This window comes from Gracilinanus agilis, chromosome 5, assembly GCF_016433145.1.
Source record: "Gracilinanus agilis isolate LMUSP501 chromosome 5, AgileGrace, whole genome shotgun sequence".
NCBI classification, from domain to species: domain Eukaryota; kingdom Metazoa; phylum Chordata; class Mammalia; order Didelphimorphia; family Didelphidae; genus Gracilinanus; species Gracilinanus agilis.
The window spans coordinates 223,862,113-223,889,130 of NC_058134.1; the positions used below are offsets into that span (position 1 = coordinate 223,862,113).

At 44.2% G+C, this 27,018-nt stretch overlaps 1 protein-coding gene across 1 annotated transcript in view; it reads right to left on the minus strand.

Annotated features, from left to right (window-relative positions):
* Window positions 1-286: 286 nt before the first annotated feature.
* TCP11L2 (t-complex 11 like 2) overlaps window positions 287-27,018 on the minus strand; it is a 43,759-nt gene continuing 17,027 nt past the window's right edge. The window contains exons 3-10 of the mRNA XM_044679832.1: window positions 25,457-25,592; window positions 24,115-24,235; window positions 21,250-21,470; window positions 19,071-19,207; window positions 9,354-9,541; window positions 6,835-7,016; window positions 4,583-4,752; window positions 287-2,575 (exon numbers count right to left, since the gene is read on the minus strand). Of these exons, the coding sequence (XP_044535767.1) occupies window positions 2,331-2,575; window positions 4,583-4,752; window positions 6,835-7,016; window positions 9,354-9,541; window positions 19,071-19,207; window positions 21,250-21,470; window positions 24,115-24,235; window positions 25,457-25,592 (1,400 nt within the window). The 3' untranslated portion in view covers window positions 287-2,330. The remainder of the gene's footprint in view (window positions 2,576-4,582; window positions 4,753-6,834; window positions 7,017-9,353; window positions 9,542-19,070; window positions 19,208-21,249; window positions 21,471-24,114; window positions 24,236-25,456; window positions 25,593-27,018) is intronic.

Consider the following 27,018-nt stretch of genomic DNA (forward strand, 5'->3'; position numbering starts at 1 on the left):
ATATTAGTTTTACATTTTATAAACCTTGCATAGCAAAATGTGACCTTGTTAAGAAACTACCCTGGAAGCCAATGTTTAAACAACCTTAGAATGAATGGCATCCAGGAGGATAGGAAATCAGATACCTCAGTGAATACAGTTGCCTAAATCCAGAGACAGATTTGTTTTGCCACTTTTAAAAATAAAATGCCCTTTATTTTAAATGTAATTTTTGAAAAAGTGTTTATAAGTTGTTTTTCCGTGCAATATAAATTAAATACATAAAAGAATCACAACTGGATTCAAATTTTATGGTAAAAATAAGCTCTGCTTTTATCTCCCTGTTTTAAACAGGCTGGTCACTTACAGGAAAAGAGAGAAAAGGTGACTTACTGGATTCTGTCCCCTCTAAACCCTTCATATGGGGGCAAAGAACAGGACAGAGAATGCAAGAAACATCAAGTTAGATTCAGCACCGTACTGAATGGAAGCTGTGCCAGGAAGAGAATGGTGGCATTGTACCTTGCTGTGCCCATGAAGAGAGTTCCATTCAGGCAACGGTCCATATGGAGATGGCATATATTTTTAATTGGTCATTCAGGGAGAAAATAAGTTAAATGAATGCTCTCAGAGTTGGACATATAAAGATCAACATTTATCACATTTGCCCTATCATTTTCTTTAACCTTAAAAATATAAAGGAGTCAAAACCCCAAATAAAAGGGGGTGTTTTTTGGGGAGGAGGAGGGCAACAGTGGTGGTAGTAGCAAGGATAAACAGAAAAGAAACTTGAGAAGGGGGAAAGTAACATTAACTACATAGGCCTCCCTTCTCACACACAAACAACTCCTAAGTTACAATTAAGTATGTATATTGACTCAAGTTAACTGTGCCCAGTGGAGCCCAAGACAATAATCACCCTTTGAGGAAATAGTTTTGTAAAGGAGGTGCAGTTCCCCCAGGAGGCCCATTCTAATGCTGGTGCATTCTCTGATTCTCAGTGAAGAATTCTGGTACATGCAGTTGTCTTTCAAAATCAAAGGTCCATGAGGGCCCAGCGTCTCAAAGTGTTCTGAATGCTTAAGGATACAAATAAAAGAGGCACAAAATAGGTTAGCAGACATCAAAATTAAGTGATATAGAAGCTCAAGTTAATTTTTTTTCTCTTTCCAGATGTAAAATCACTTAAAAAACAAACAAACAACAACAACAACAAAAAAAAAACAAAAACAAACCAACAACAACCAAGGTTTGCTTGTTGGCAATATCCCAAATCATTACCTGGGATTATACAGATCCTTTTTCTCTCCCAAGCAAACCAAATTTCCTATCATCCAAGGCTACCTTTAAAAGGCAACATCTCTTCTATTCTTTCATCTGATTGGCTGAGATCTACAAGGAGCCTCTAGGCCAGAGGCTTGGACCCCAAAGAAGGCTGCCTCCTTGCAGATTTTCCTACCAGTTCCATGTAGAGAAAATGCAACCTTCAGTATAAAATTTCTTTGAAGTGATTGGTTTCTAACAAGCTGCTACACCCTAGGAGTTTTTCTATGACATCAAAACAACATGGCTTTCAAAGATTTCAAATCAAATACAAATACTGACGTCTGGCAACGTAACAAGTGATTTGGTTCTTGTCATGTAAACCCTTCCACGTAAGTGCTCAGATCCTGGGGACGGAGGGAAATCCTATGTACGCTTCCTTTTCCAGAGCAACAATAAAAAGTAATTGTACGTTTCGGTTACAATTGCATTGACCTACATCATTTTACCAGTCTGTTTAATAGTAGGGATTTCTTCATCCCTTTAGTGACTGCCCTCACCACTCCCTGATCCACAACCCGCTCACAAGTTGTACCAAAATAAAATTTAGATTCGGTAAGGGACAAGTTAGGAGCAATAACACCTAGACTGGGAATTTGGCTAGGTAAGAATTCATTAGTTAATTAATGCTATTAGGATCGCAGGATCAAGGAAACCTTAACAAAAATATCACATACAGGGGATATAATCCATTATATAAAATGTTTCTTTTCCTTCAGAAGTCTCTCTTCAAAACAAAACAAAACAAAAAACAAACAAACAAAAAAAAAAACACCATGGTTTCCTTCTAATAAGTTTTCAAAGAGGGATAGAATGTGTGGGCCAGCGGTGCCACAAGTATAGTCCTGTAACTAACAGGAAAGGAGTCACACAGATCCCAGGTAACCTTGAAAAACAGATGGGAGGTGGGGGGGTAGGGAACAGGGAATATGCCCCAGTCCTTGTAATGCAGATTCAGGGAAAGAACCAGGACGGGCAGGCTCTGATGGTCTCAAGTGGCCACTCCTCCTTCTGATGCCAGCTCACTGCTAGTTCCTGGGAGGATCCGTGTCTGCTGTTCTGCCTCCTTCCTCGATGAAAAGGAGTTTTCGAAGAATATTTGCATAAAAGGGTCCGTACACTTGTTTGTTAAGGTTTACAATGTTTGCGTACTGAGAGCCCAGAGTCTCTAGCTCCGGCTGGATGATGGTGAGGCCTCCAGGCACAGGGGGCATGCATTTCTGAAGGCTTGGAACATTGAGGAGACTCTTCATATACAGATGGATTCGTTTATCTGAAAAAAATTAATGCAGAAAGCTCCGTGAGCAAGGGGAGTGACTGTGCCTCGTGAGACCGTGCATTCTGATCCAGAAGAGTCCATCGAGCCCAATCTCCTCATTTTAGGATCACAGCACTAAGGAAATCCAAAGCTAAAGAAAGTAGGATGCAGAGAACCCAACTTGTCTAAACACACACAAACAGAAAATGACAGGCTGGATTTGAATCCGGATCAGAAGACAAATCTGGTATTCACTCCACTGTCCTTCATTGGGACAATAGCTACAATAGCTATCTAGATATTATTACTTCCATTTTACAGATGGGAAATCTAAGGTACGAAGAGGAGGCAGCTGGTCACACAGTGGATAGACCATTGGAGCTGCTGTCAAGAAGTCCCAAGTTCAACATGGGTTGAGGCGGACATGATTGGGGATGTAGACTTGAAACTACCACACCAATGCTACTATCAACAATTTGGAAATAGGTCTTGATCAATGACATATGATAAAACAAGTAGAAATGCATATTGGCCAGGGGAGGGGAGAAAGTCGGGGTGGGGGGGGTGAAGGGGAAAGTAAGAGCATGAATCATGTAATCATGTTAACTTTTCTAAAAAATAAGTATTAATAAATGTTAAAAAAAAAAAAAAGAAGTCTCAAGTTCAAATCCTGCCTAAGATACTTCATCACTGGGTCACCCTACACAAGTCACTCACCCTGGGTGGCCTCCGTTTCCTAAATATAGAATGAGAATAATGATAATAATAGCACCTCCCTCCCTGGGTTGCTGTGAGAATCCAATGAGATAATGATTGTAAAGCCCTTAGCACAGTAGGTGCTTACTAAATGCTATGCTTATTCCCTTCAGTTCCCTTCCCTGACATCATCTAGTATATATTGTGCATTTTGAAATGCACTAACCCTGGGAGACTACCTCTACCCTGGTATTCCCAAAGTGGGCGCTACCGCCCCCTGGTGGGTGCTGCAGCGATCCAGGATCCAAGGGAGGCGGTGATGGTCACAGGTGCATTTATCTTTCCTATTAAGTGCTATTAAAATTTTAAAAATTAATTTCCAGGGCACTAAGTAATATTTTTTCTGGAAAGGGGGCGGTAGGCCAAAAAAGTTTAGGAACCACTGGTCTACCCTAACTTCCTCAGATACATCCCACTTCCTTTGTGGGAGGTGTCTGAGAAAGGTATAAGAGAAGGGAGAGGGAGAGAGAGCCTTGGTCCCGCCATAGCTGTCAGAGATCTCCCTCCTGGCCTCCCTAGACCTTTCTTTCCCTAAACTAAATAAACCCAGCTATTCTATAGCCTTAAGTTGTTTCCTGATCTTTATTGAGCTTCGAAGGGCTTGGGCCAATTTCCCCCCTGGGCTTGGGGTTACCCCCTGCTACCTTCCTATTCCTATTCCCTTTCCCTTCCTTCTCCTCCTACCTACCTCCCTTCTTTCAACTTACAATATCAAAGAAGGAAAACAAACCTAGGTCCTCCTTGATGCCTCAGTTGAACCTAAGACAGGGAGTATGATCCCCAATTACAGATGAGGAGACTGAGGTTCAAGTGACTTGCTCCTACAGCTGCCAAGGCCCATCCTGGGCTCTCCTGCTGGTGTTCTTCCTCCCCAGCTACACTGAACTTAACATTCCCACTTATTTGTATGTTTTCTGGACATATTTTGAGATGGACAGCTTGTCTTCCCCCTTAGACTGTGAGCTCCTTGGGGGCCGGCCCATCTGCTGCAGACTCCTTTTGTACCCGCAGGCTTAGCCCCAGTGCCTGGCACATGGCAAGCACTTAATCAATGTCTACCAACAGGCAAACTAACCCGGCTCCCTGCTCAGGGAGAGCAGGTGCCACTTTGGTCTTTCTCCCCGCAGGGCATCACACGGGTCTGGCACACAGCAGGCCCCTCATCCGGGCTTCCACACAGTCTGATGGGGGATTTTTGTCAGGAAGAGTTGAAAGTGAAAGCCCAGGGAAGGGGGGAAGGCAGGAGGAGCAGCGGGCCCCACTCACCGATCAGGGAGCAGATAGGGTTGCCCTCCGAGATGCTGGAGAGCTGACCCAGGAGATTAGCCTGAATCTCAGGGCTGAGCGCCGGCAGGCCTCTCTCTGCCAGGGACTTGTTGACTTCCACACACGTCTGGAGGCCTATGGAATTCAAGGCCTCCTTGAGGTTAAATGTCCTGGGGGGGAAGGGGAGGATGGAAGGGGTGAGAGAAAAGGAGAAGGGAGAAAGGAAAGGAGGGGAGAGGGGGCACCGAGAGGGAGAGGAGATGGAAGGTGTGAAAGAAAAAAAGAGGAGAGGATGGGAAAGGGGAGGAAGGGCAAGAAAGGAGGAAAGAGGGAAAGCATTAGGTTCACATATTATAATTTATCAATTTTCTTTTTAAATTCCTCTTTGCTTCTTTCTCCATAGTTCCCATATCACTGACTGCTCTGGGATGTGTCCATCGGGCTGTACAAACATTGGATGAGATTTGCACCTTTCTCTTCCAAAATGGCACTTGCTTTTCAAGTTTGCTGCTTCTAAGACCACAGATTCAGATAGCAGGCTGCTTACAGGCCATCAATTCTCCCCTCCTCAGTGACACACTAGGATCCTGAGTCTCACTGAGCTCATGTGACTTACCCTGAGTCACACAGTCAAAGGTAGGACTTGAACTCAGAGTATTGCTGACCCCCAAGCCCAGGCCTCCTCCCCTCCTTCTTTGATTTCTTCAGCACAAAGTGAGAAATCTCCTCCTCCAAACTCAGACCGACACCCTGGGAACCTAGTAGTGATGTGACTTGCTCAGGGCCATACAAACAGCACAATTAATCATCTCAATAGCTAACACTTATAATGCTTTAAGGTTTGTGAAGCATTTTATGTAGGTTATCTTAATTGATCCCCAAAACAAACTTGTGTGGTTGAAGGCTGTAAATGTCCCCATTTTATAGATCAGGGAACAGAGGTGCACAGAGGTTAAGTGACTTGCCCAGGGACACACAGCTCTAAGGATCTAAAATCGAGTCTTCCTCATTTTCCAAGTTGGTCTTGTACACTGCCTGGATGTCTCTAGGTGAGACTTTGAACCTAGATCTTCAGGCAAGGCTCCATATTCACTAGGTCCCACTGCCTCTTGGGAAGAATCTAATTGTAGTTCAGTCTTTTCTTTTCCTGATTCTTAAAAAACAACAACAACAAAAAACAACCTTAACTTCCATCTTAGAATCAATCTTAGAGTGTATTTATATATCAATTATATCAATATATAAAGAATGGAGGTCCTAAGTCTAAGTGTGGCCTGAGACACTAGCTGGGCAGGTCACTTAATGCCCATTGCCTACCCCTGACCACTCTTCTGCCTAAGAACCAATAAAGAGAATCAATTCTAAGAACGGTAAGAGTTTAAGAACAAACAAACGAACAAAAAAGTAAACAAATATTTGCTGTTATCTGTCCTGGGGGAGACCCAGGAGCCTGACAGGGCCCTTGAGGCCCCCCCTAGATGTCTAAGCTGGGAAGGGCTCTCTCCCCTGGCTCAGACTGGCCTGGCAGCCAGAAGTGCTTACTAAGCCCCTCCTAGACACTCTCTGGGACCCAGGGATACAAAGGATGAAGCTCCCTACTCAAAAGACACTTAGCTTCTCCTGGGGCAGTGGAGGGAGGGAGTGGGGGTGCAGGGCAAAGATGGGGGATGCCTGACTACACCAGGGGAAGCCTGGGTCACAGCGGCTTCCCATAATCTGAGTTTTGCAGCTGGGGGTGTTTTGTTTTGTTTGGCACTGTTCAGAGAGCATGAGTCAAAGATGACATCTAACATCTTCATTCTAAGTGGAAACAGGACACCTCTTTTGACACGCGTCATGGAAAATCTCTCTCCCTGCCCTAGCCAAAAATGCCGAAGCCGCTAGTGAGATTCAAAGGCACTAGAGGAAAAAAACCACCACCAGGTAAGATGCTCCAAATCACAGTCATAAAAATCCTGCTCAAGAGTCTCAGATTGCTCCAAACCTGGAGCAATTTTTTCAAATTCATGAAGAATGAAAGGAAAAAGGGGTGAATAGGTGGCTCAATGGATAGAGGGCCAGGTTTGGAGTCATGATTCAAACCTGGCCTCAGACACTTCCTAGCTGTATGACCCTGGGCAAGTCACTTAAACCCCATTGCCTAACCCTTACCGCTCTTCTGCCTTGGAACTGATACTTACTGTTGACTGTAAGATAGAAGGTAAGGGTTAAAAAGAAAAAAGAATGAACCCATGCTGGCTTCAAGAACTTACTCTTTATTCATTCCTTCGAGCAGGACAGTGGAAATCCTTTTTAGTCGGTCTGCAAGCTCAGGCAAGCCTTCTATCAAAGCACCCACCATGTTGTTGGTGATTAGTGACAGGCAGGCGATAACCTTCAACTGATTTAGTCTTTCTGTCAGTTCCTGAAGACGTGTTCCATCTGTCATTAGTGTCTGATCAATAAAGATAAAACAAAAATCATTAAAAACAACAACCATTTTCCTAGCTGGGTGACCCTGGGCAAGTCACTTAACCCCTACTGCCCTCCCTTTACTGCTCTTCTGCCTTGGAACCGATACCAGGTATTGACTCTAAGACAGAAGGCAAGAGTTTAAAACAACGACAACTAAACCACTGCCCCCACGAGACAGCATCCAATCTAATTCCCTCATTTTGGAGATGAGGAAACTAAGACTCAAGGAGGCAGAGACTTGCTCAAGGCAGTATAGTATAATAATCAGGGCTGGATTTTACCATCTGTAAAATGTTATTAGAATATTTCTAGGATCTAGGGTGTTTCAAAGTTTAATTGAAATACTTGCTGTAAAGTACTCTGGTGACTCTACAGAAAAGACAGCTAGTACTTGAAAAAACAAAATAAAACAAACAAAAAAACACCTTTCTCTTCTCTCTTAGAATTAGTATCCTGTATGGGCTCCAAGGCAGAAGAGCAGTCAGGGCTAGGCAATGGGAGTCAAGTGACTTGTTCAGGCTTACACAGTTAGGAAGTGTCTGAAGTCACATTTGAACCCAGGACCTCCTGACTCTCAATCCACTCAGCCCCCTAGCTGCCCCTAAGTCAGCTAGTACTGTTGGAGGATGCAGCTATTTTCTCCCTTCCCACTCTGCCCTGGGACCCTGTTTGGTGAGCGCTGGGGAGCCAAGCTTCCCAGCCTCTTCTTTCCAGACAACTTGCTCCTGGACAGCCTTCCCCTCCACGTCTGTGCCCTCATTTCCTATTCTGGATCGGCAATCATATCAACATTGCCCTTGCATGCCGATCTGCCCCTAAGACGCCCCTCATCATCTCTGCAGCTTATGTCTGAGTGAGTGCACTCTCCCTCTAGAGAATGCCGGCTCCTCCAGGGCCTTGGAGCCTTGGGGTCTGTCACAGACAGGGCCAGCATGTTGTTGTTCAGTGTGTCCCACTCCGTGGGATCCTATTTAGGAAGGAGTCTTTCTGACCTCAGGCCCAGCCCTCCCTCCATTGAGGAAGAGCTTGTCTCTGCCTTCACTTGTTCATGACTGTTACTGTACCAAGTGGAAGAGACAGGATTTGAATCCAGTTCCTGCTAGCAATGTTGCTTCCTAGCATTTCCATGATGAAAAGGAGTAGGAAGAAGAGCAGCCTATGAGGACAGGACCTGCCTTTTACCCCTCGCTGAATCCTCAGAACTTGGCTGAGCCGTTGGCCCATAGGAGGACAGAATCCACGCTTGCTCAATACAGTGATCCAGGACCCTTCTGAAGGCCTGGCACCAAGAATGCTCTCCTCCTCCACAGGAAGTGGGATGCAGATCAAAGCAGACCATCTTCCTCGTCATTTATTTACAGTTTTACTCTGGGGCTTTGGTTTTATAGGCGTATTCTCTTACAAAGATGACCAACATAGTCATTTTTTTTTTAAATAAAAGGTTTTTATTGACTATATATTAGATCAGGTGGAATTTGTCTCATTTGTTTCACCATTTTTCCATTCATAAATAAAAAATGAATAGTGTTCATAAAATCTGATCTTTCACCAAGGCCTATTCTGCCAGTTCACTGAGAAAGTGTTTTGGTTTCTTCCATAATAGGAATAAATGACCAATATGGAAGGACTCGTGTTTTGCCTGCTAATACATGTGTAAACCCCCGTCCCCCAAATAAAGAATTTTGAAACTTAAATAAAAAAATAAATGCTTGCTGACTTGCTGAAAGAAGACTACACATGCATCTTATTTGTTTCAGCAACTCTGAGGTAAGTCATTTAAGAATTCTTTAATTTCTTTTACAGATGTAAAAAATGAGGCTAAGTTTAGAGGAAGTGACTAGCCGAGGGTCAAACAATCAAGGGATCCACAAGCCTTTATTAAGGCTCAACCCATATGCTTGCCAAGGAAATGTGCCCATTGAATATAAAGGAAAAAAATGAAACAGTCCAACCCATGCTAAGTGCTCCTCGCAATAGGATCTGACTTTAGAGGCACTGTGGCCTAGTGGGGAGAGCACGGGGTTTGGGGTCATCACCAAAGTCACTGGCTCTATGACTGGGGGGAAGGCCCTTACTCAAAGCATGGATGTGGTTCTTCCTGTGGTCAGTGGGAGTCTCAAGGGGAAAGCGCATTACACATAAACATCAGCTGCTCCTTTGATCATCTCAGTGTCACACTTAGTCATACAAGTTAGCAAGTGTCAAAGGCCAGATTTGAACCCTCAGTGGTATCAATGGAACACAGGTTAATGCACAAGAGGAGCAAATTCCCAGGAGCTGGAGGAGCCCGTGCAGGACACCCCAGGGAGGCGCTTACCTCGGGGAATTCCCTTTTCCGATAATCCCATTGCAGCAGCTTCAAGTAACTGTTGTTCAGCACCACGGTTGGGCTCAGGCTGGGTCTGGAGCTACTCTCAGCCCCTGGTGAGGAAGCATTTTCCGAAAGAGAAAATAATTCTTCATTGACGGATTCCTTTATCCATTCCTTTGTGACATCCAGAGCACCTGGAAGGGAATGGTCACAGAACGTAGGTACGGTGTTCTGAGCATCGGAAAGCATCAGAGAGATGTTGGGTTTATGATTATCCTACCAAAAGTGCCTTCCAGAAGCTGGCACAGAGAGGAGGCAGGGCAAAGAGTGCCCCAGCTAGGGTTCAGAGGATCTGGGTTCAAATTCTGGCTCTGCCACTTAAAATTTTAGACTTCTGTGCCTCAGTTTCATCATCTGTAAAGTGTGGGGGATTGGGCTAACAGGCCTCTGAGGTCCCTTTCAGCTCTCGATCTGGGTACCAAGACTGAATTTCTCCCTCACCAGTGTAGTATGCAGTGACCCTGGGCAAGTCTTTTAACCTCCGTGGGATTCATATCCTTGGCTGTAAAATGATGAGTTTAGAGGAGACGGCCAGGAAGTCCTCTTCCAGCTATAACGCTAACCTGTATGAGAGAAGCCACTGACCAGCTCTTACAAACATCAGCCCAGTGAGCCACTGTCCACTGCACTTCCCGGGCCAGGCACATGAGGCAACTGGGCAAACCTTCCCCAACGGCAGACACAAGGTGACCTCTCCTCACTCTTGGCCCTCCGTGCAGTAGGAACATGATAAAAAGGAGCAGGTGCTGACCGGCTCAGAGGTGGGATGGGGCCTTGGGGGCATCACTTTACACTGAGGAAACAGAGGACAAGAGGAGACTTCCCTGAGCTCCCACACGTAGTCAGGGACAGAGCTGGCAACATATGAACTCAGGTCCCTGGAATCCAAATCCAGACAGTGCTATCTGGGAGCAGCTCTGTCTTTCTGCTCTCCCTCCCACTCCCCAGAAGGATCAGACCACTCGGGGAGGCCTTGTTCTGTGCAGGGAAGGCTGGGAAGGGCAATGGAAGAACACCCAGAAGAGAAGATCAGGGTGGGGAAGGCTTTGAACCCATGTCCTAGAAGACCCTGCTGAAGGAATCTGGGAAGCACTGAGGCAATGCTGACTAGTATAATGACTTCTATTGGCTTCTTATCAACCTGCTAGCATGAGCTGGCCCTGCCCTCTCTTTCTTACTCGTTAGACATTACTTCTTCTCCCACACTCCAAGGCTCAGATAAACTGGCCTTCTTTCTCTCTTCCTCCATCTCCAGAGTCCAAGTCCTTGCACTGACCATCCCTCATGCTTAGGATGCCCTCTCCTCTGACCTCTACCTCACAGAATCCCTGTCTTCCTTCAAGAAACAGCTCAAGCAACACCTTTGTTGTTGCTGCTCAGTCAGGTCAACTCTTCATGACCTCATTTGGGGTTTTCTTAGTAAAGATCCTAGAGTGGTTGGCCATTTCCTTCTCTGGCTCATTTGGCAGATGAGGAAACTGAAGCAAAGAGGGTTAGGTGACTTGCCCAAGGTCACATAGCTAGTTTGCTATTTCCTTCTCCGGCTCATTTTTACAGATGAGAAAACTGAGGCAAAGAGGGTTAGGGTTAGGTGACTTGCCCAGGTCAGTGTCTAGTAAGTGTCTGGGGTTGGATTTGAATTTAGGAAGCTAGTAAGTGTCTGGGGTTGGATTTGAATTTAGGAAGCTGAGTCTTCCTGATTGCAAGCTCCATGCTCTATCCACTGTGCCACCTGAAACCTTTCTTGAACTCCCCCATCACCAACTCCTCTCCTCCCAAACTCCCTTGTCTTGATCTTCTCTTTATTCTGCTTGGAATGCTTCTGTCTCCACTTAGATCTGCACAGGTCATCTCCCCTATGGAACGAAAGCATGAAAGCTTCTCGAGTCAGCATTGTTTCTTTCTTTATCTTTCTATCGCCTGAGTCTAGTACAGTGACAACAGATTGTCAGTGCTTAAAAACTCCTGGATGAGTGAATGGTTAAACTGTTTCTCCCCAGGCACTTGTTGGAAGCATGTTACAAAGTGTTGCATTCATTATTAGACAGAGAAGAGGTTAGTCTTTGACCTTAAGGCAAGGATTCAGAGTTAAAGGCCTTCAGAGGCCATTGAGCTCATTCCCTTCATTTCATTATGATGTCCAGTGACCCAAGGTCCCACAGAGAGGAAGCGGCTGGGTCCCAATCCATTGCCCTGTCACCAGCAGCTTTCCCTTGTCCCCTTCCCCAAGCCCCTTAGTGCTAAAGCTCTATTACACACTTAGCCAAAAGCTGAGAGGAGCCCCTGGCCAAGAATGGGGGGAAGGGCCGCTGTTTTATCACCACATGGTGTACCCTTCCTAAAATTAGTATTTGCCAAACATAGCCCAACTCTAAGGAGGTGCAGAAATATTTTCCATTCATTGTAACTGATAAGACCAGCACGTAAGCCTCTGTAAATGAGCCCAGGAGGGCTGCTCCTCAGCAGGGATTTGCTCTAGGTGATCAGAAAAGGGGCCATCACTATAAATAATGATAAAGAAAACCTACACTAGAACTGAGGCAAGGGAGTACAATGGAAAGAGCATGACCAGCTGGGTTCTAACCCCATCTCCTCTAGTGATCAGCTGTGTGACTTGGGCAAAATAATTTTCCTGTTCTGTTTTATCAGTTATAAAGTGAGAAGATTGGGTCCCAAGATGATCCCATGATGCAATTCTGCTTTACTGAAAAGAGCCAAAGCATGTCTTGATCTACAGAAACTGACCTGGACAAACCTTCACTGGCTCCTCCCAAATATACTAAGAAAGGGCAGAGTCAAGATGGTAGAGTGAGAAGAAGCATTTCTGCCTAACTCCCCCAGCACACCACCTCCACAACAACCTAGAAGACATACCATCTTGATAACAGAAGTCCAAAACATGACAGGAGAAAATTACTCCTTAAAAATGAGAACTGTCCAAGTAGAAGCTAATGACTCCAGGAGACATTAAAAAATAAAAATTAAAAATAAAAATAAATAAAAATTAAAAAGCCAATTTCAATTAGAAGGTCAGAGATTAGACTCTCCTTAAGTGTCCATGATGGGATTTGAACCCAGAGCCTCCTGACACCAAGTCTAACAATCTATCTACTGTGCTACAATGGCATGGCTTACTTAGTTCTGGTCATCCACAAGCCAAAGAACAATGGTCTGAAACATGCTAGACAATTTTATATTCTGTTTGGTACCATCTAGTATCTCTGAGGCCTGTGCCAGTGTGCATGATGGGGACTCCAAAGGCACCTTTTGAAAATGCCTTACTTTGGGTTTGAAGGGCCACTAGAGAGATGGTACAGTTCCAGAAAGATTCCAACACAGGACAAAGAGCACCATGCTTCAGCTGCCACTCAAGTAAGCCTAAGAGGGTAGAATGTAGGGCAGGCCCTGGGAAGAGATTCCTCCTTTGAATTTCATCATGTGTTATTAGTATTACTGAAGATTGTGCTTTATGCTCCATTCCCGGGTTCTGACATTTGAAATATGATCTCATCAAATGTGATGACAGTGTACACTTTCATTCTATCTCGACTTAAAGATACATTTTTCCCCTAAAAAAAAAAAAGTTGATTTATAAGAATACCTTTGGAAAGAAACCATGCAAAGAGAAAGTAGATCCCAATGTGAAAGAGGAAAAAGAGATGGGAAGGAGAAAAGACAGAAGGGAAGAAGATGGAGAAGTAAGAGAAGATGAAGGGAGAGGAGGAGAAATGAAAGAGGGGAAGGTGAGAGTAAATCAATAAACATATTAATCACCTGTTCCAAGCACTGAGGTTACTAATATGAAAAAGATAGTCCTTATCCTCATGGAGTTTATAATCTAAGGAGGAAGAGAAGACAAAAAGGAAGCAGAGAGGGTGGGGGAGGAAAGCAAAGGAAGGAAAGAAGGGGATGAATTGAGAAAGAAAAAGGGGGTGGTGGTAACTATTGTGGCACAGTGTATATAGAACCAGGCCTGCAGTCAGTAAGACCTGAGAGTTCAAATCTGTCTTCAGACTCTTTCTAGCTTCACTCATTTGCTTAGCCCTTGCCTTCAGTCTTAAGAGTTGTTACTAAAAAAGAAAGTGTTTTAAAAAATAAAGAGGGTAGAGACCGGAGGTCCTAGGTTCAAATCCTGCCTCAGACACTTCCCAGTCACTTCCCCATTGCCCACCCTTACCACTCTTCCACCTAGGAGCCAATACACAGAAGTTAAGGGCTTTAAAACAAACAAACAAATAAATAAATAAATGAAAATAAAGAGGAATGGAGAGAGAAGAAAAGGAAGCAGAAGGAAAGAGAAAAAAAGAGGAGAGAACGAGGGAGGAAGTCAACGGACTAAAAGAGAGAGAAGGAAGGAGAGGAAGTTGAGAAGAAAGAGAAAAGTAAAAAAAATTAAAAATAAAGAGAAAAGTGTTATCCTCCTAAATAAACAAAAACAAAAACAAAAAACCCTAGCACTGAAGAATTTTGTATTTACTTCTATATTTAGCAACTGGGTGGGGTGAAGAAGGGCGTGCCGTTTCCAGTCTTTAGCAGCTTTTCAGTAAATAAGAGGCACATCCTTTCATACATTTTCTATTTCCTCCTATGCGGAAGCTCTTTGAGAGAAGGGACAACTTCACGGGGTCTTCCTATCCCTGCCAGGGCTTAGCACAGAAGCAGCACAGAGTGGGGGTGAGGAAAGGTGGGCAGGAAGAGAAGCTGGGGAGGAGAGAGGCTGATACAGAAAAATGAAGCTCTTCCGGGAGGAAGCATCAACTACAGCCACTCCTGGGATTGCTGAGAACAGAATTCATGCCTGTGAGAGATGCAGAAGTTCTGGCTGGAAAAGGTCCGTCTTTAGAACAGAATGCAGGCCACAGGCAGGGAGGGAGGAGAGAAGAGCAGGGAAGAGAAGGGAGGGGAGTGGGGGAGGGGAGAAAGAAAGGGGGATAAGCCCCGCCCTCAGGCTGGCAGAAGAGCCTGAAACTGACAGATAGAAACTACCTGAAACTGACAGGCTGCCCTCAGGACAAAAAACACACACTCGGCAGCACTCTTCCTTTGTTTGTTCCTACTGAAATCTCGCTCCCCAGCTTGAAGTACATATAGACCACAGTCAAGTGGATTAACTACAATGTTTCCCCTGAATCATAATGAGGACTACTTTCTAGATAAAAAGTAACCATTTCCAAAGAGCTCCATTCCACCCCCCACCTCTCTCTTTAGTGGTCAGGAAATTTCAGAGTTGCAGGGACCAAAAGGGCCAGTTGGTAGATCAAGCATCCCACCGGGATGAGGTGGATGGGGAGGGGAGAGGGCCTCCATTCTATAGCCTTGGAGGGGTGGGGCCCATCGAGATGCCTTCTTATATTTGCACTCTCAGCCCTTAGCACAGAGCCAGGCACAAAGTAAACACTTGATAAATAATTTTCATTCATTCCTTCACCACTAATCTTGGGTCTTAACTTCTAGAGTTTCTTATGAAAAAAAAAAATCAGACTGTTTCTTCTAATGCAGTTCTGAAGACATTTCTATTTTAGTGGTATTTATATGGTGTCGATTGCAGGGTTATTGGTTATAAAAAACAAACTTGGAGGGGCAGCTGGGTGGCTCAGTGGAGAGAGAGCCAGGCCTGGAGACAGGAAATCCTGGGTTCAAATCTAAACTCAAGACATCTCCTAGCTGTGTAACCCTGGGGGGTAAATCACTTAACTCCCATTGCTTAGCTCTAACCACTCTTCTCCCTTAGAACCAATAAATAGTATTGATTCTAAGACAACAGGTAAAGGTTTAAAAAAAAAACCCAACAGTACTTTATTACTTTATCTCTTTCTCCCTCTCTTCTTCTCTCCTTACCCCTCCCCCTTCTCCTTCTCCTTCTCTTTCCTGAGAATACTAACCCAAAAGACAGAGCCCTCCCCTTAATTTGTGAGCCATGAGTCTGGTCCAATTCTGGTGCCCAACCCCACCCTTGGAATGGCACGATTCTTTGTGCCCACCACAGTTAACCAAACTTTTCGGTCCTCCAGCTAGTTTTTGTTTAAAGGGATAAAAAAGAGACAGTGAAATAAAGGGGGAGAGGGGCCCTGAAATAGCTCAGTAATTACGGAGCCAAGATAATGCCTGCTTGTGCTTTAAGCGCCTGCATTACAGCTGACAAATTACAGAGAAAGTTTCTTCCGTTCTCTCACAGGAACAATGAAGCTTACAATGCCAAGGACAAAAGGAAACCCAGCCAGTCCGGCTCAATCCATTTCTCTGGGGGAGCAGCTGAGGCTCAGAGGGCATTCAGGAGCTTCTAAGCGATCTCCTCCCAGATGCCACCGGCCATCAATCTCATGGTCTCAATTTCTCCATGGAGAGGAGGGTCTCATTGTGGGCACCTTCCTCCCCAGTCCTAGCTGGATTAGGAAATGACCTTAAAGTTAAGATTAGAGAATTTCACCCCTTTGGAAGGGACCCCAGAATCCATTCACTCTAAATTGTACCCTTCTCGTCCTCACCCCCCAAAGACGTGTTCTCTGAAACACACCTCAAAGAGAGGTTAATCGGTTTCACATTAAAGTCTTCTAAGCAAGAGGGAACCCATTTCCTTTCAAGAGAGTTCACTGTGTTTTTTTAGACAGCACTAATGTTTAGAAGTCATAGGTCAGGCGGTCAGCTAGGTGGCTTAGTAGATTGAAAGCCAGGCCTAGAGACAGGAGGTCCTGGGTTCAAATGTGGCCTCAGAGACTTCCTAGCTATGTGTCCCCATTGCCTAGCCCTTACTGCTATTCAGCCTTGGAACCAATATACATTATTGATTCTAAGACTGAAGGTAAAGATTTTTTTAAAAAAAGAAAGGAAAAAGAAGTCATAGGTCACATATGATCTTCCAGTTCTGGAGGTAGAAAGGCCCTCGGAAGTCATCTGGTCCACAGGAATCGAGGGTGTGCCCAGAAAGATCAAGATGTAATATTTAACAAAATAAAAATAGATGTAGTTTTCTAAGTCAGTACACTGCACGAGGGATACTTCCAGACTGATCAGAGGCTTGTTTCTGAGTTTGGCATCCCTGGTCTAGTCCAACCTCCTGGTTTAGTCTTAGTTGAAGTCCTACCTTGGGCAAAAAGCCTTTCCCTGTCCTCCTAATCTTGAGGCTCCCCACCCCCGGGGTTACTTCCAATTGATCCCATCTCTGTAGCCTGTTGGTATGGGTTTGTGCTTGCTTCCCTGCTGTCTTGACTTGCTCATGAACTGGGTTGAAGTGAGGCAGAGTTGCACAAGATCGTCGGCTTCACTGTCTCTTCTAGTCACTCAAGTCCAGCGGCAGGACAAAAGTCAGGATGCTTGGCGATGGCCTGGGGTGCAGGCGATGACCTCGGCTTCTTCAGTGTCTGACCAAACCCTGTGCACTCCACAGAGCTTGTTTCAGCTGCCTTCGTGGATGGTGGAACAAACTGTTCTCAGGCCCTGTGCCGCTGGGACAGTCCTGGGGTCGACACGTCCCCTATGGCTTGCTGATTACTTCTCCCTGGTTTAGCCTCGATGTCAAGATAGTTTTACTGGGGTGTAGCCTTTGCTTCTTGGAGCTGCAGGTGAACATCAAAGGGGGCTGAGCAGCCCTGAAAAGGGCTCAGCAAACCCTCACCACAGAGGTGCTAATCCTCCTTGAACACCCCTAGAAGGACATGAGCAACAATCACAAGAATCGAATAAGGGGAAACTCCTTGAAGACAAACTATTTCTCTATTAGATGGTGAGTTCATGGGGATTATGGTCTGCTTTCTACCTTTCAGGCAGGCTGAAAGGGGGTGTTGGATTTCCTCCAGAAGGGGGTCTTTGCTCCTCTGGGTCAAATATCCCCAGGCCCTCGTGCCTGTCTTCATGCCACATGATTCTCTGCTTAAGTTCACTCCCCTGGCCACTGGGCTATGCTCCAGTTTCTTCTTTCTTTCCTTTATTTTTTTTTAAAACTCTTACCTTCCTTCTGAGAATCAACACTGTGCATTAGTTCCAAGGCAGAAGAGTAGTAAGGGCTGGGCAACAGGAGTTCGGTGACTTGCCCAGGATCATACAGCTGAGGTCAGATTTGACCTCAGAACCTCCCATCTGCAAGCCTGGCTCTCTATCCACTGAGTCACCCAGCTGTCCTCTTGTCCATTTCTTTCATAAGAGGTAATCAAAAGAACTGAACCAAATATTCCAGACAAGGCCTGACGGGGATTTTTGGGATTTTTTCATTCTGGATCCTAAGATGATTTGAGCCTCTCTGTGGACTTGTGGTCTCTTCACAGTCCAGTGGCACCCTTCATCTGTTTTCACTTGAATGGCTATTCAGCTTCCTGAGCCCTGGCTCTCTTCCAGTGAATTGTTGAACCTTAGTCTATAGTATCTCCTTACTATTGCATCACCTTTGTTTTAGTCCGTCGACAATTTTTTCAAGGCTGATTATGGTGAATGACATAGTGTGTCATCCCCAATTCAATATGGACACATGTTCAAAATGGATGGAACGGGGCCCTAGAACTAGAGCTGGGAGAGACTAAGGCCCCATTAGGATCATTCCTTCATTTCCAAGGTGAGGAAACTGGAGTCAAGAAAGCTTTAGTGACTGTCAATGTCACCCAAGTGATAAGTGACAGAGGTACAATTTGAAACCAGGTCTTCTTCAGCTATCTCTTCCTTTTACTGGAAAAGTCACTAAACATTATAATCACTTCTCCAGTAAAAATAGTGCCAGACAAGAGAAGCTAAGACAGAAGGAAAGGCCCTCTACATACAAAAATATTCCTGGTAGAACTTTTCTAGTGGTAGGAAAGATTTGAAAAGAACATGAGGGCCCATTAATTGGGAAACAGCTGAGTAAACTGGGATACACAAATATAATGCAGTGATAAAGTGCCTTAAGAAAAGGTGAATGAATAGCTGAACAGTGAATGAACACTTGTGGCTTCACAGAGATGACAATGAGGCTACCAACTCCACCCCAGAAAGGTGGTGGGATCATGGTAGGGAGTGAGGGAAATGCTCTGAGCCACAGTCAGTCTGCTGATTTGTTCTACTTAACTTTGTTTTCATTATTATAAGGGAAAGGGACAATGGGTAGAGAGTCAATGTCAAATGACAATGGGGTTAAAGAGCATTATTGATAAATGATATTTTAATAAAATGTAATAAAAGACACATCCAGAGGCAGAGACACTCGGAAACAGAAAGCCACAGAAACAGAGATAAAAAGGCCGAGACAAAGTGAAACAGAAAGATTCAAAGAGGCAGACACAAAGAGACACACATGAGGGATAGAGAGATACAAAGAGACAAATAAAGAGTGCCATGGAAACAGAGGGGCATCCAGTAAAAAAGAGACACAGAAACATACAGAGAGAGAGAATAGAAAGAACGAGGCCGACACATGTACACAGAAATAGAAAGCCTAAGAGATACACACAGAGAGAGCCACAATGAGGCAGAGAGAAAAGGAGATACACAGAGACAAGTAGAGACAGAGAGCCACAGAGACAGATAGGAAGAGAGATGCAGAGACATGGTCAGAGGCTAAGACACAGACATGAAGACAGAGACAGAAAGGCAGAGAGAGAGCAAGCAAAATCCTTCAGGAGCCAGCATTGATCCTGAGGCCACAAAATGAAGACAGCCAATTCCTCTGATTTACAAGGAAATGCCCAGTACTGTACTTACTGGGGGTTTCTTCTAAGATTTCCTGGAATTTTGTCCTTTCATAGTCCACCAACTGGCGCTGAAGATGGGGTCGAAGGCTCTTGATGGTGAAATTGACCATGTCAATCTTCATGAGGTCCAGCACATGGAATATTTGTCTTTAAAAATCAGAGTGAGAATGAGTCAGAGAGGGAGGAATAGCAATGAGCCAAAACCTCACGTCAAGAAATTCGGTTTTGAAATTCCGGGGGCTCATGGAGATGTAGTGGGACTTAGATAAAAGGGCAGAGAGAAGGAAGGAGAGCCAAGGAAACAAGAGATGCGACAATGACTACAAAAATGGAAACGGGGGAAAAACAGCAGCAAAATAAGCAAAACTGGGTGCTGGGTAATTACAATGATCAAACTTGGCCTTGACAAAGAGAGAGGGAAATGTTCTCCTTCCCTTCTTTGCCAAAGAGAGCTATGGATGTGGAATACTGACTATGCTGACAGACATAGCAGTTGTTTTGCCAAGCACTGGTTTCCAAAACTACCAGGTTTTTTTCCCCCCCCCTTCCTTTTTTTACTTTCTCTATATGGATGGTTTCCTAGGTTGGAAAGAAGGGATACATTCAAAATTGAAACTGACATAAAGACAGATGACATCAATAAACTTTTTCTAAAAAAAGAAAAAGAAAACAACGTTTAAAATGTCTATCTGATATCCCTCCCCTACCAAAAAACCACAAAATTGCATGGCCCAGGAAAATGAGGTCATTCTTCAAAGAATTCTATGGCAATATATTACAACAAGCTAAGTAGTGTTTATTTTAAAGTGTTATTAAATACTTTAACTTATTTTAAATTATTTTTTATTCCCAATTAATGCTTTTATTAAACTGCATTTTAAGGAGTTCAGACTTAAGTATAAAGTATTTTATATTATAAATTATATACTATATATGCTTAAGTATTTTATACTTAAAATATATAAGTATTGAGTAAATATATTAACTATAAAATATGAGTATTTTATACTATAAAACTATAAAATATAAAGTAAGCATATTAACTATATTTTATATTTAAGGTGCTACATAAATGTATGTATATTTAAATATATGTACATATATTTTAGTATAAAATACTTATGTTTTATATTCAATTACATAAACTATAAAGTATTTTTATTTAAATACACATATATTTATATAGTACCTTAAGTATAAAATACTTTTAAAATACCTTAAAGTATCTTAAGAAATAAAATATCTTAAATATAATATCTATTTGGACATAGATGGCTAGAAAGATGAATAGGAATTATGAGGAAATGATAAGAAAATTGAGGGGTAAATTAGGACAGCAAATAGTTAATTGTGGGATCTGAATGAACCACATGGACTCCATCTTGTGACTCAATTCTGGAGCCAGCTTAGTTCCCTTCCTAGGCAATTATAGACCCAGTCCAAATTCTGTCTTGTGAGAAAAATGTATTCAATGATGGGAATCTGGAGCAAACCTTCTTGCCCCATTTGAACGTAGCCTTGTGTGGCTGTGAATGTGGACCTGTACCTGCTCTTCAGAGATCCTTTAGTCAAGGATCTACAAGATTCTGATGAGAAACGCAGTCAGATCCTAAAACTGATGACAAGAGTTTTCTCATGATCACCTATCTCAAACGACCCATATGTCCTATCTGAAAACTGGCCCCTCATTGTTTCATTGTTCTTTTGACTGTTTATAGACACTTGGGGGGGGGGGGGGAAGGGACACCTCCTTCCCTGAACTCAAGGAATGATACCCTTTTACTCTCCTGTTTTGTCCACTTAGACATCAAATTACCTAACGTTGCACTGTCTCCTTTTAATGAATTGGTCTTATTTGACTAATTGTTTTTACTGAGCAAAAGTCTGCCTCTCCCTGTATTTAGGGTCCAGCCTTAAACTGAGAAAGGGGCTTGGTCCCGATTTGTTGAGCACTTGGTATGCACTGCTTAATAAATCGATCTGCTCAGGAGATCAAGCCTTTGTCCTCAGTCATTTCGTCTTTTGCTGGTTATGACCCAAATTGAACAGAAGAATGTCGGTCCCTGGAGTACGGGGACAATTCCCTTATCCTCCATAGCTGGATGGGCCACTTTAAAGGGAACCTGGCACAAAGTAAGCACTCAGTACATTCTCACTAGACTGTAGCCTGGAAGGCGGCCAGCACTCACCTCAACAGCTCCACGATATTGCCAGTGGCCTTGAGCTCCTTGATGTCATCATCCCGCACCGGAGCGCACAGCTTGCCCATGGTACTGATGACGTAGCTGGCCAGGCCCTGAATGTCCACAGCGTTGTGCTCAGCCTGCTGCCTAATGAGGTCGGTATCCAGAACTTCACTGATCTGGGTTCGGAGTCGGTTTCCACCAGGAGTTAGGAAAGAGAGGAGAGTCTGTGGGGCAGGGAGAAGAAAGGCAAGAAAAAGACTCAGGGCAAGAGGGGCTGCTAGAGGTTCCTCCCTTAAACCAAAGGCAAATGATGCATCAGAAAGAAAAGTCCACAGAAGAGAGGGGAGTTCAGAGAGAGACAAATGGGGCAGGCGGCCTTGGAACTAATGCACAGAGTATACTACATCCTTTTTTAAAAAGCAGTATGGAATGGGAATTTGGGATTTCATGTACACGTCTCTTTTGGGTTCTTTGCATAACGACAACAGTAATTCTTTACACATAGAAACGTTCAAGTTGCTATTATTTGTTAAGCTCAGAATAACAACAACAAAAAAAAAATAATCGGGGCAGCTGGGTAGCTCAGTGGAGTGAGAGTCAGACCTAGAGACAGGAGGTCCTGGGTTCAAACCCGGCCTCAGCCACTTCCCAGCTGTGTGACCCTGGGCAAGTCACTTGACCCCCATTGCCCACCCTTGCCAATCTTCCACCTATGAGACAATACACCGAAGTACAAGGGTTTAAAAAAAATAATAAAAAAAAAATAATCTAACAATGTAATGATACTAGAGACAGTGTGGTGGGATGGTAGAGGGCCCTGCATGAATGTATGCATGCTCCTTGACAGGAGAGACTGTCTCACTGTTCCACCACCTAGCACAGTGCCTTGCACATAGTGGGCACTTAATAAATGTTTGTTAACTGGTAGACATCTGGATGCTAGCTACATGAGCTAGAGAGGTGGAGAGAATGACGGATCTGGCACCTGAAAACAAAGGTTCTTATCCCTGTTCTAGTGTGACCTAGGGAAAGTGACTCAACTTCTCTGGGCCTCAGTTTCCCCATTTTGTGAAGTGAGATGGTTGGTCCAGTTGGCCTCAGAGGCCTTCTAGCTCTGGACAGAGGATCATGTCAGTTCTGTGGTCACTCAGCCTCTCTGGCACTCATGGGCTTCCCTGGGAACAGGAGGGTTGGACAAGCTGGCCGCTGGGGTCCCCTCCAGTTGGAGAGCCAGGGACAAGTCCCCACAACCTCAGTGTCCATGTGCAACTCCTTAGTGCACACCAATGTGTAAAGATGGTTTGCACTGGATGAGGGGTTTCTTTACTGGGAATCCCTAAGCCAAGGAAATCAAAAGTTCATGCCAAGAAAAAGAGGAAATGCTAAGGCCCGGACCCATGGGAGCTAGCTCACTCACTGCGGGTGTAAGCAATACCAATGAGGCGGTTCTAGAGCAGGCGAGGACTTGGCATCAAAGCTTCCAAAAGAAGGCCTTCTCGCTTTCCCTCTTGCCTCTCTCTCTTCCCTCTTCTTCCTGTTCCTCTCCCTCTTCCCCTTTTTCTCCCCATCCTTCTTCCCTTCCCCCTCTCCTTCCTGCACTAAATCACTTTCCCTGCAGCATATGCCCAATATAGAAGCTAAAAGCAGCTGGGCTGAGATCACTCAGCACTATTGGCATCATTTCAAAAACTCTGCAGAGAAGCGAGCAGAGGCAAAAGGGCAGGTTGTAGGACACCCTGGTTGGGCCAGGCCTGTGTTTTCCTCCTGAGGTATTTTTCTAAGGCAGTTTGGTTCAGTGGTTAAGGCACAGACCCTGGGTCACAAGACACTGGCCAAAGCCTTGGCGCTGGCATTTACTAGCTGTGTGTCCCTGGGCAAGTCACCTCACCAGAAAAATAGGCCATGATAACTGACATTTCTAAAGAACTTTACTGCCTGAAAAGTGCTTTATTTCTGTCATCTCTTTGGAGCTTGACTAAAACTCTGGCAGGTAAGTGCAATGATCACCTCCATTCTACAGAGGAAGAAACTGAGAGAAAATGGTAAGTGTCTGAGATAGGACTACCAAGGCTGGCTCTCTACCCATTATCATACCATACTGTCTCACAGACAGTCCAGCTTTGAGTTTGCCATCACCTTCCTGAGTTCAAATTTGGCCTCAGAGAGTAGCTGAGTGACCCTGGATGAGTCACTTCACCGTTTCTGCCTCCATTTCCCCATCTATACAATAAGCTGGAGAAGGAAAAAGACAAACCACTCCAGGATCTCTGCCAAGAAAACCCCAAATGGGGTCATGAAAAGTTGGACTTGACTGAAAATGATTAAACAATATCCATTTTCCAGGTGTGTTATCATGGGCAAGTCAACAATACTACCCTGGGCCTCAGTTTCCTCATCTGTAAAATGAGGGAGCTAGAGGAGATAGCTCCTTTTAGCTCTAAGCTGTGATGGAAGAACGGGATAATTCCTGCAGTGAGATGGAAAAGTGGGAAGACAACAGCGTAGCCCTTGACCCAAGTGTTCATCCTGATCTATGCTGGCTGGAGAGGAAGGAAGGGGAAGGAGGGATAGGGAAGGGGAAGGGAGAAAGGAAAAAAGAGAGAGGAGGAGGAAAGGGAGAGGAGGGGAGGGAGAGAGGAGGAGGGGAGAAGGTAGGAAGGAGAGGATAAGAAAGGAGAGAGGAGGAAGGGAGAGAAGAGGAAGGGAGAGGGGAGGGCAGGGGGGTAGAAGAAGGAAGGAAGGGAAGGAGAGGAAAGAGGAAGGGAGAGAGAAGAAAAAAGAGGAGGAGGGGAGAGGGGAGAAAAGGGAGAGGAAGGGAGGAAAGGAAAGGAAGGGGAAGGGAGGAGAGAGGAGGGGCTATCAACTTGCCTCTCTTATTTCTTCAAAAAGTTTGATGGCATGTCCATACTCAGGAGGATCCTCACTGAGCTCTGCCTCCAAGTGGTCCCAGAAGGCCTGGTGAACGATATGCTTCACTCGACCTGCCAGGCTGGAGGGAGAAGTGATGATCGAGTGAGAAGTGGCTCAACTGGCCTTTCCCAGAGTCCAGCATTCTAAACCTGAGGCAAGGAGACTGTGGCTCCTGAGGACACCCACCCCTCCACTGACCAAGCTCAGCTCAGAGGTTGAGTCAGCTTGGCCCCAAATCAGAGCCTTCCAGTGGGAAGGCAGCAGCTGCCAGAGGTGGGTGGCCTCAGCCCTGCCCTGGAAGTTGGGGGGCAGCCTAGAATCAACAGGCCATCAAATAGAACACCCTTCAGGTTCTGACACCCTTAACACGTCTCAGAATCTTAATAGGGGAAAGGAAAAATAATAAAAGAATCATCAGTGCCACAAGAGATGACAAGGAATCTCCCCAAACCATTTTCCTTGTAATTAGCACTATGTCTGGAAATGACATCTCTCATTCAGAGACTTTAAGTGACTGTTCCTTATTATGGAGGCAGCGTGTTGTTGTGGGACTTTGGAGAGTCACAAAGGTCCGGGTTCCAATCCCAACTGACACGTGCACTCCTTGTATAGCGTTGGGAAGTCACTTAACCTTCTTTGGTCCTCAGTCTCCTTATGTGTTCCATGTTGGGACTGGACTAAATGGTTTCTGAGGCCCTTCCTGCTCTGGAGCTAGGATCCTCTTTGAGCTGGTTTTCTCATTTATAAAATGGGGATCACAGTACTAATAGAGGTACCCTCATTAGGTTGTTGAGGGTTCAAAGGAGACAATATGTGCACGACACTTTGTAAATATCAAAGCAATAAAAAAAAAATGACTGTCATGGGTATTTTTCTTGAAGCTGGAAAGGAACTTGGAAGCCACAGAGACCAACCCTCTCATTTCACAGAAGAGCAAATTTTAGCAAACAAAGGATTTCCCTGGAGTCATACACCTATTAAGTATCTATGGCAGGATTTGTCCCCAGGTCTTCCTGACTCCTGGTCCAGTATATCCTATCTATCAGACCCTACTGCCTCTCACTATTTCTAAACTCCAGCCCCCAGAACTGAACCTGGTACCCAATGTCTGGGGCCCCATCTTGTTCAGACCAGAATGTCTGGCTGTGGTCCTAAGCAAGCAGCTCATGCTTCCATGGGATCAAATTGAGCGGGGGAAACTTCATTTTTCCAGGATCCCAATTCTCTGACTCAAAGGCTTCTGGGGTGACTTGCTTCTTCCTCCCGCCCCCAATTCAGACATAGACATGCGTCCACTCACCTGTTCTCAGGCAGGGCTCCCTGTTTGACGTGAAAGTTCTCATTTATGGCGATCTCGTGGGCAAGAGTCATGTTAGAGATATTCCTTGCAGCCGCCATCACTTCATCAAATGTCACCACTCGGGGCGGGCTTGTTGCTAAAGAGAGGAAAAAACCAGAAAGACTCAGTCTCACTTTGGGAGAAAAGGGGTCTCACATGTGAACCTCCTACATCCACATACAAATTTTTATATTCTAATGAAATTCTTTCTTCTTAAGGGGAAAAAATTTATTTTTTATTTAGATTTGTATCTTTAGGGCTTAGTACAGTGTTTGACACATAGTAGGTATTTAATAAATGTTTACTGATAGTCAGCACTCTAATTAAACATAATGATGAACTGGGGTCTGAGAGATAATGAAATCTCTTTCCCATCCATCTCTCTCTAAAACAAGGTAGTGAGGGATAGTGAACATAGCATATGCTTTAAGAGGCAATTGCTTTGTTGTTCCATTCTAAAGGATGGCTCTTTGCAAGAAGGTATGCTGGAATATTACACTGCCATAAAGACAAAAGGCTAATATTAATAATGCTATAAAAAGTTCAAATTTTAAAAATCACAAACTATAGAATAATTCCATGTTGGTGGGACTGCAGGGAAATCAGGCACTTAAGGACACTGGTGGGGAGAATGGAGAGTGGCATAAATATTTTGGAATGTAATCAGTCACAGAACTGGCTTTGTTCCTAGCATTTTACTCTAAATATATAATTTTAGAAAAAATATGGCCAGGTGTGGTGGCACAGGTCTCTGATGCCTGTTACTGGGGAGTCTGCCCCAAATGGATCTCTTGAGCTTGGGAATTTCAAGCCACAGTGGGTTAAGCTCATTGCAATTTAATTTAGCATCAATATGATGAGCCCCTAAGGTCAAGGGGGTGCCACTATACTGCCTAAGGAGGGGCAATTAGAATTGACAACAGAACAGGCCAAAACTCCCATGCCAATCAATAATTTAATCAAGTATGTTAGTGGCCAGCGCACTTCCAGTGTGGGAAAGATAGGGAAACACAGTTGGGAAAAAAAAATTTTTTTTTAAGTATCAATATCTTTTATTTCTACATCTCTTTCATTTCCAAATGTATCTTTCATCCCTTACCAAAAGTGCTGGCCCTTACAACAAATAAAAATGAGAGGTAAAACAGTAATTCAGTAAAATCAACCAGTACCTTGCCTGACAGTATATGCTTCATACCCAGAGTCCCTTACTTCTACAAAAAAGGAAGGTGCAAAATATATAATTTTATTTCTTTTTTCTTTTCCATTTTTAATTTTTTTTTCAGTTACATGAAGAAACTATTTTTGACATTTTAGAATTCAGCTTTTCTCCCTCTTACCCTGTCCCACTCCCTGAGGCAGCAAATGAAATCTATAGGGTTTTTTTTTTAAAGGCAGATCTGAATGAAAATATTCATAACAACTTTATTTGTGAAAGCAAACACTAAACAGAATTGACCTGTCTGTCCAAGAATTGGAAAATGGTGGAATAAACAAGTGGTTTATTAATAGACAGTATCATAAAA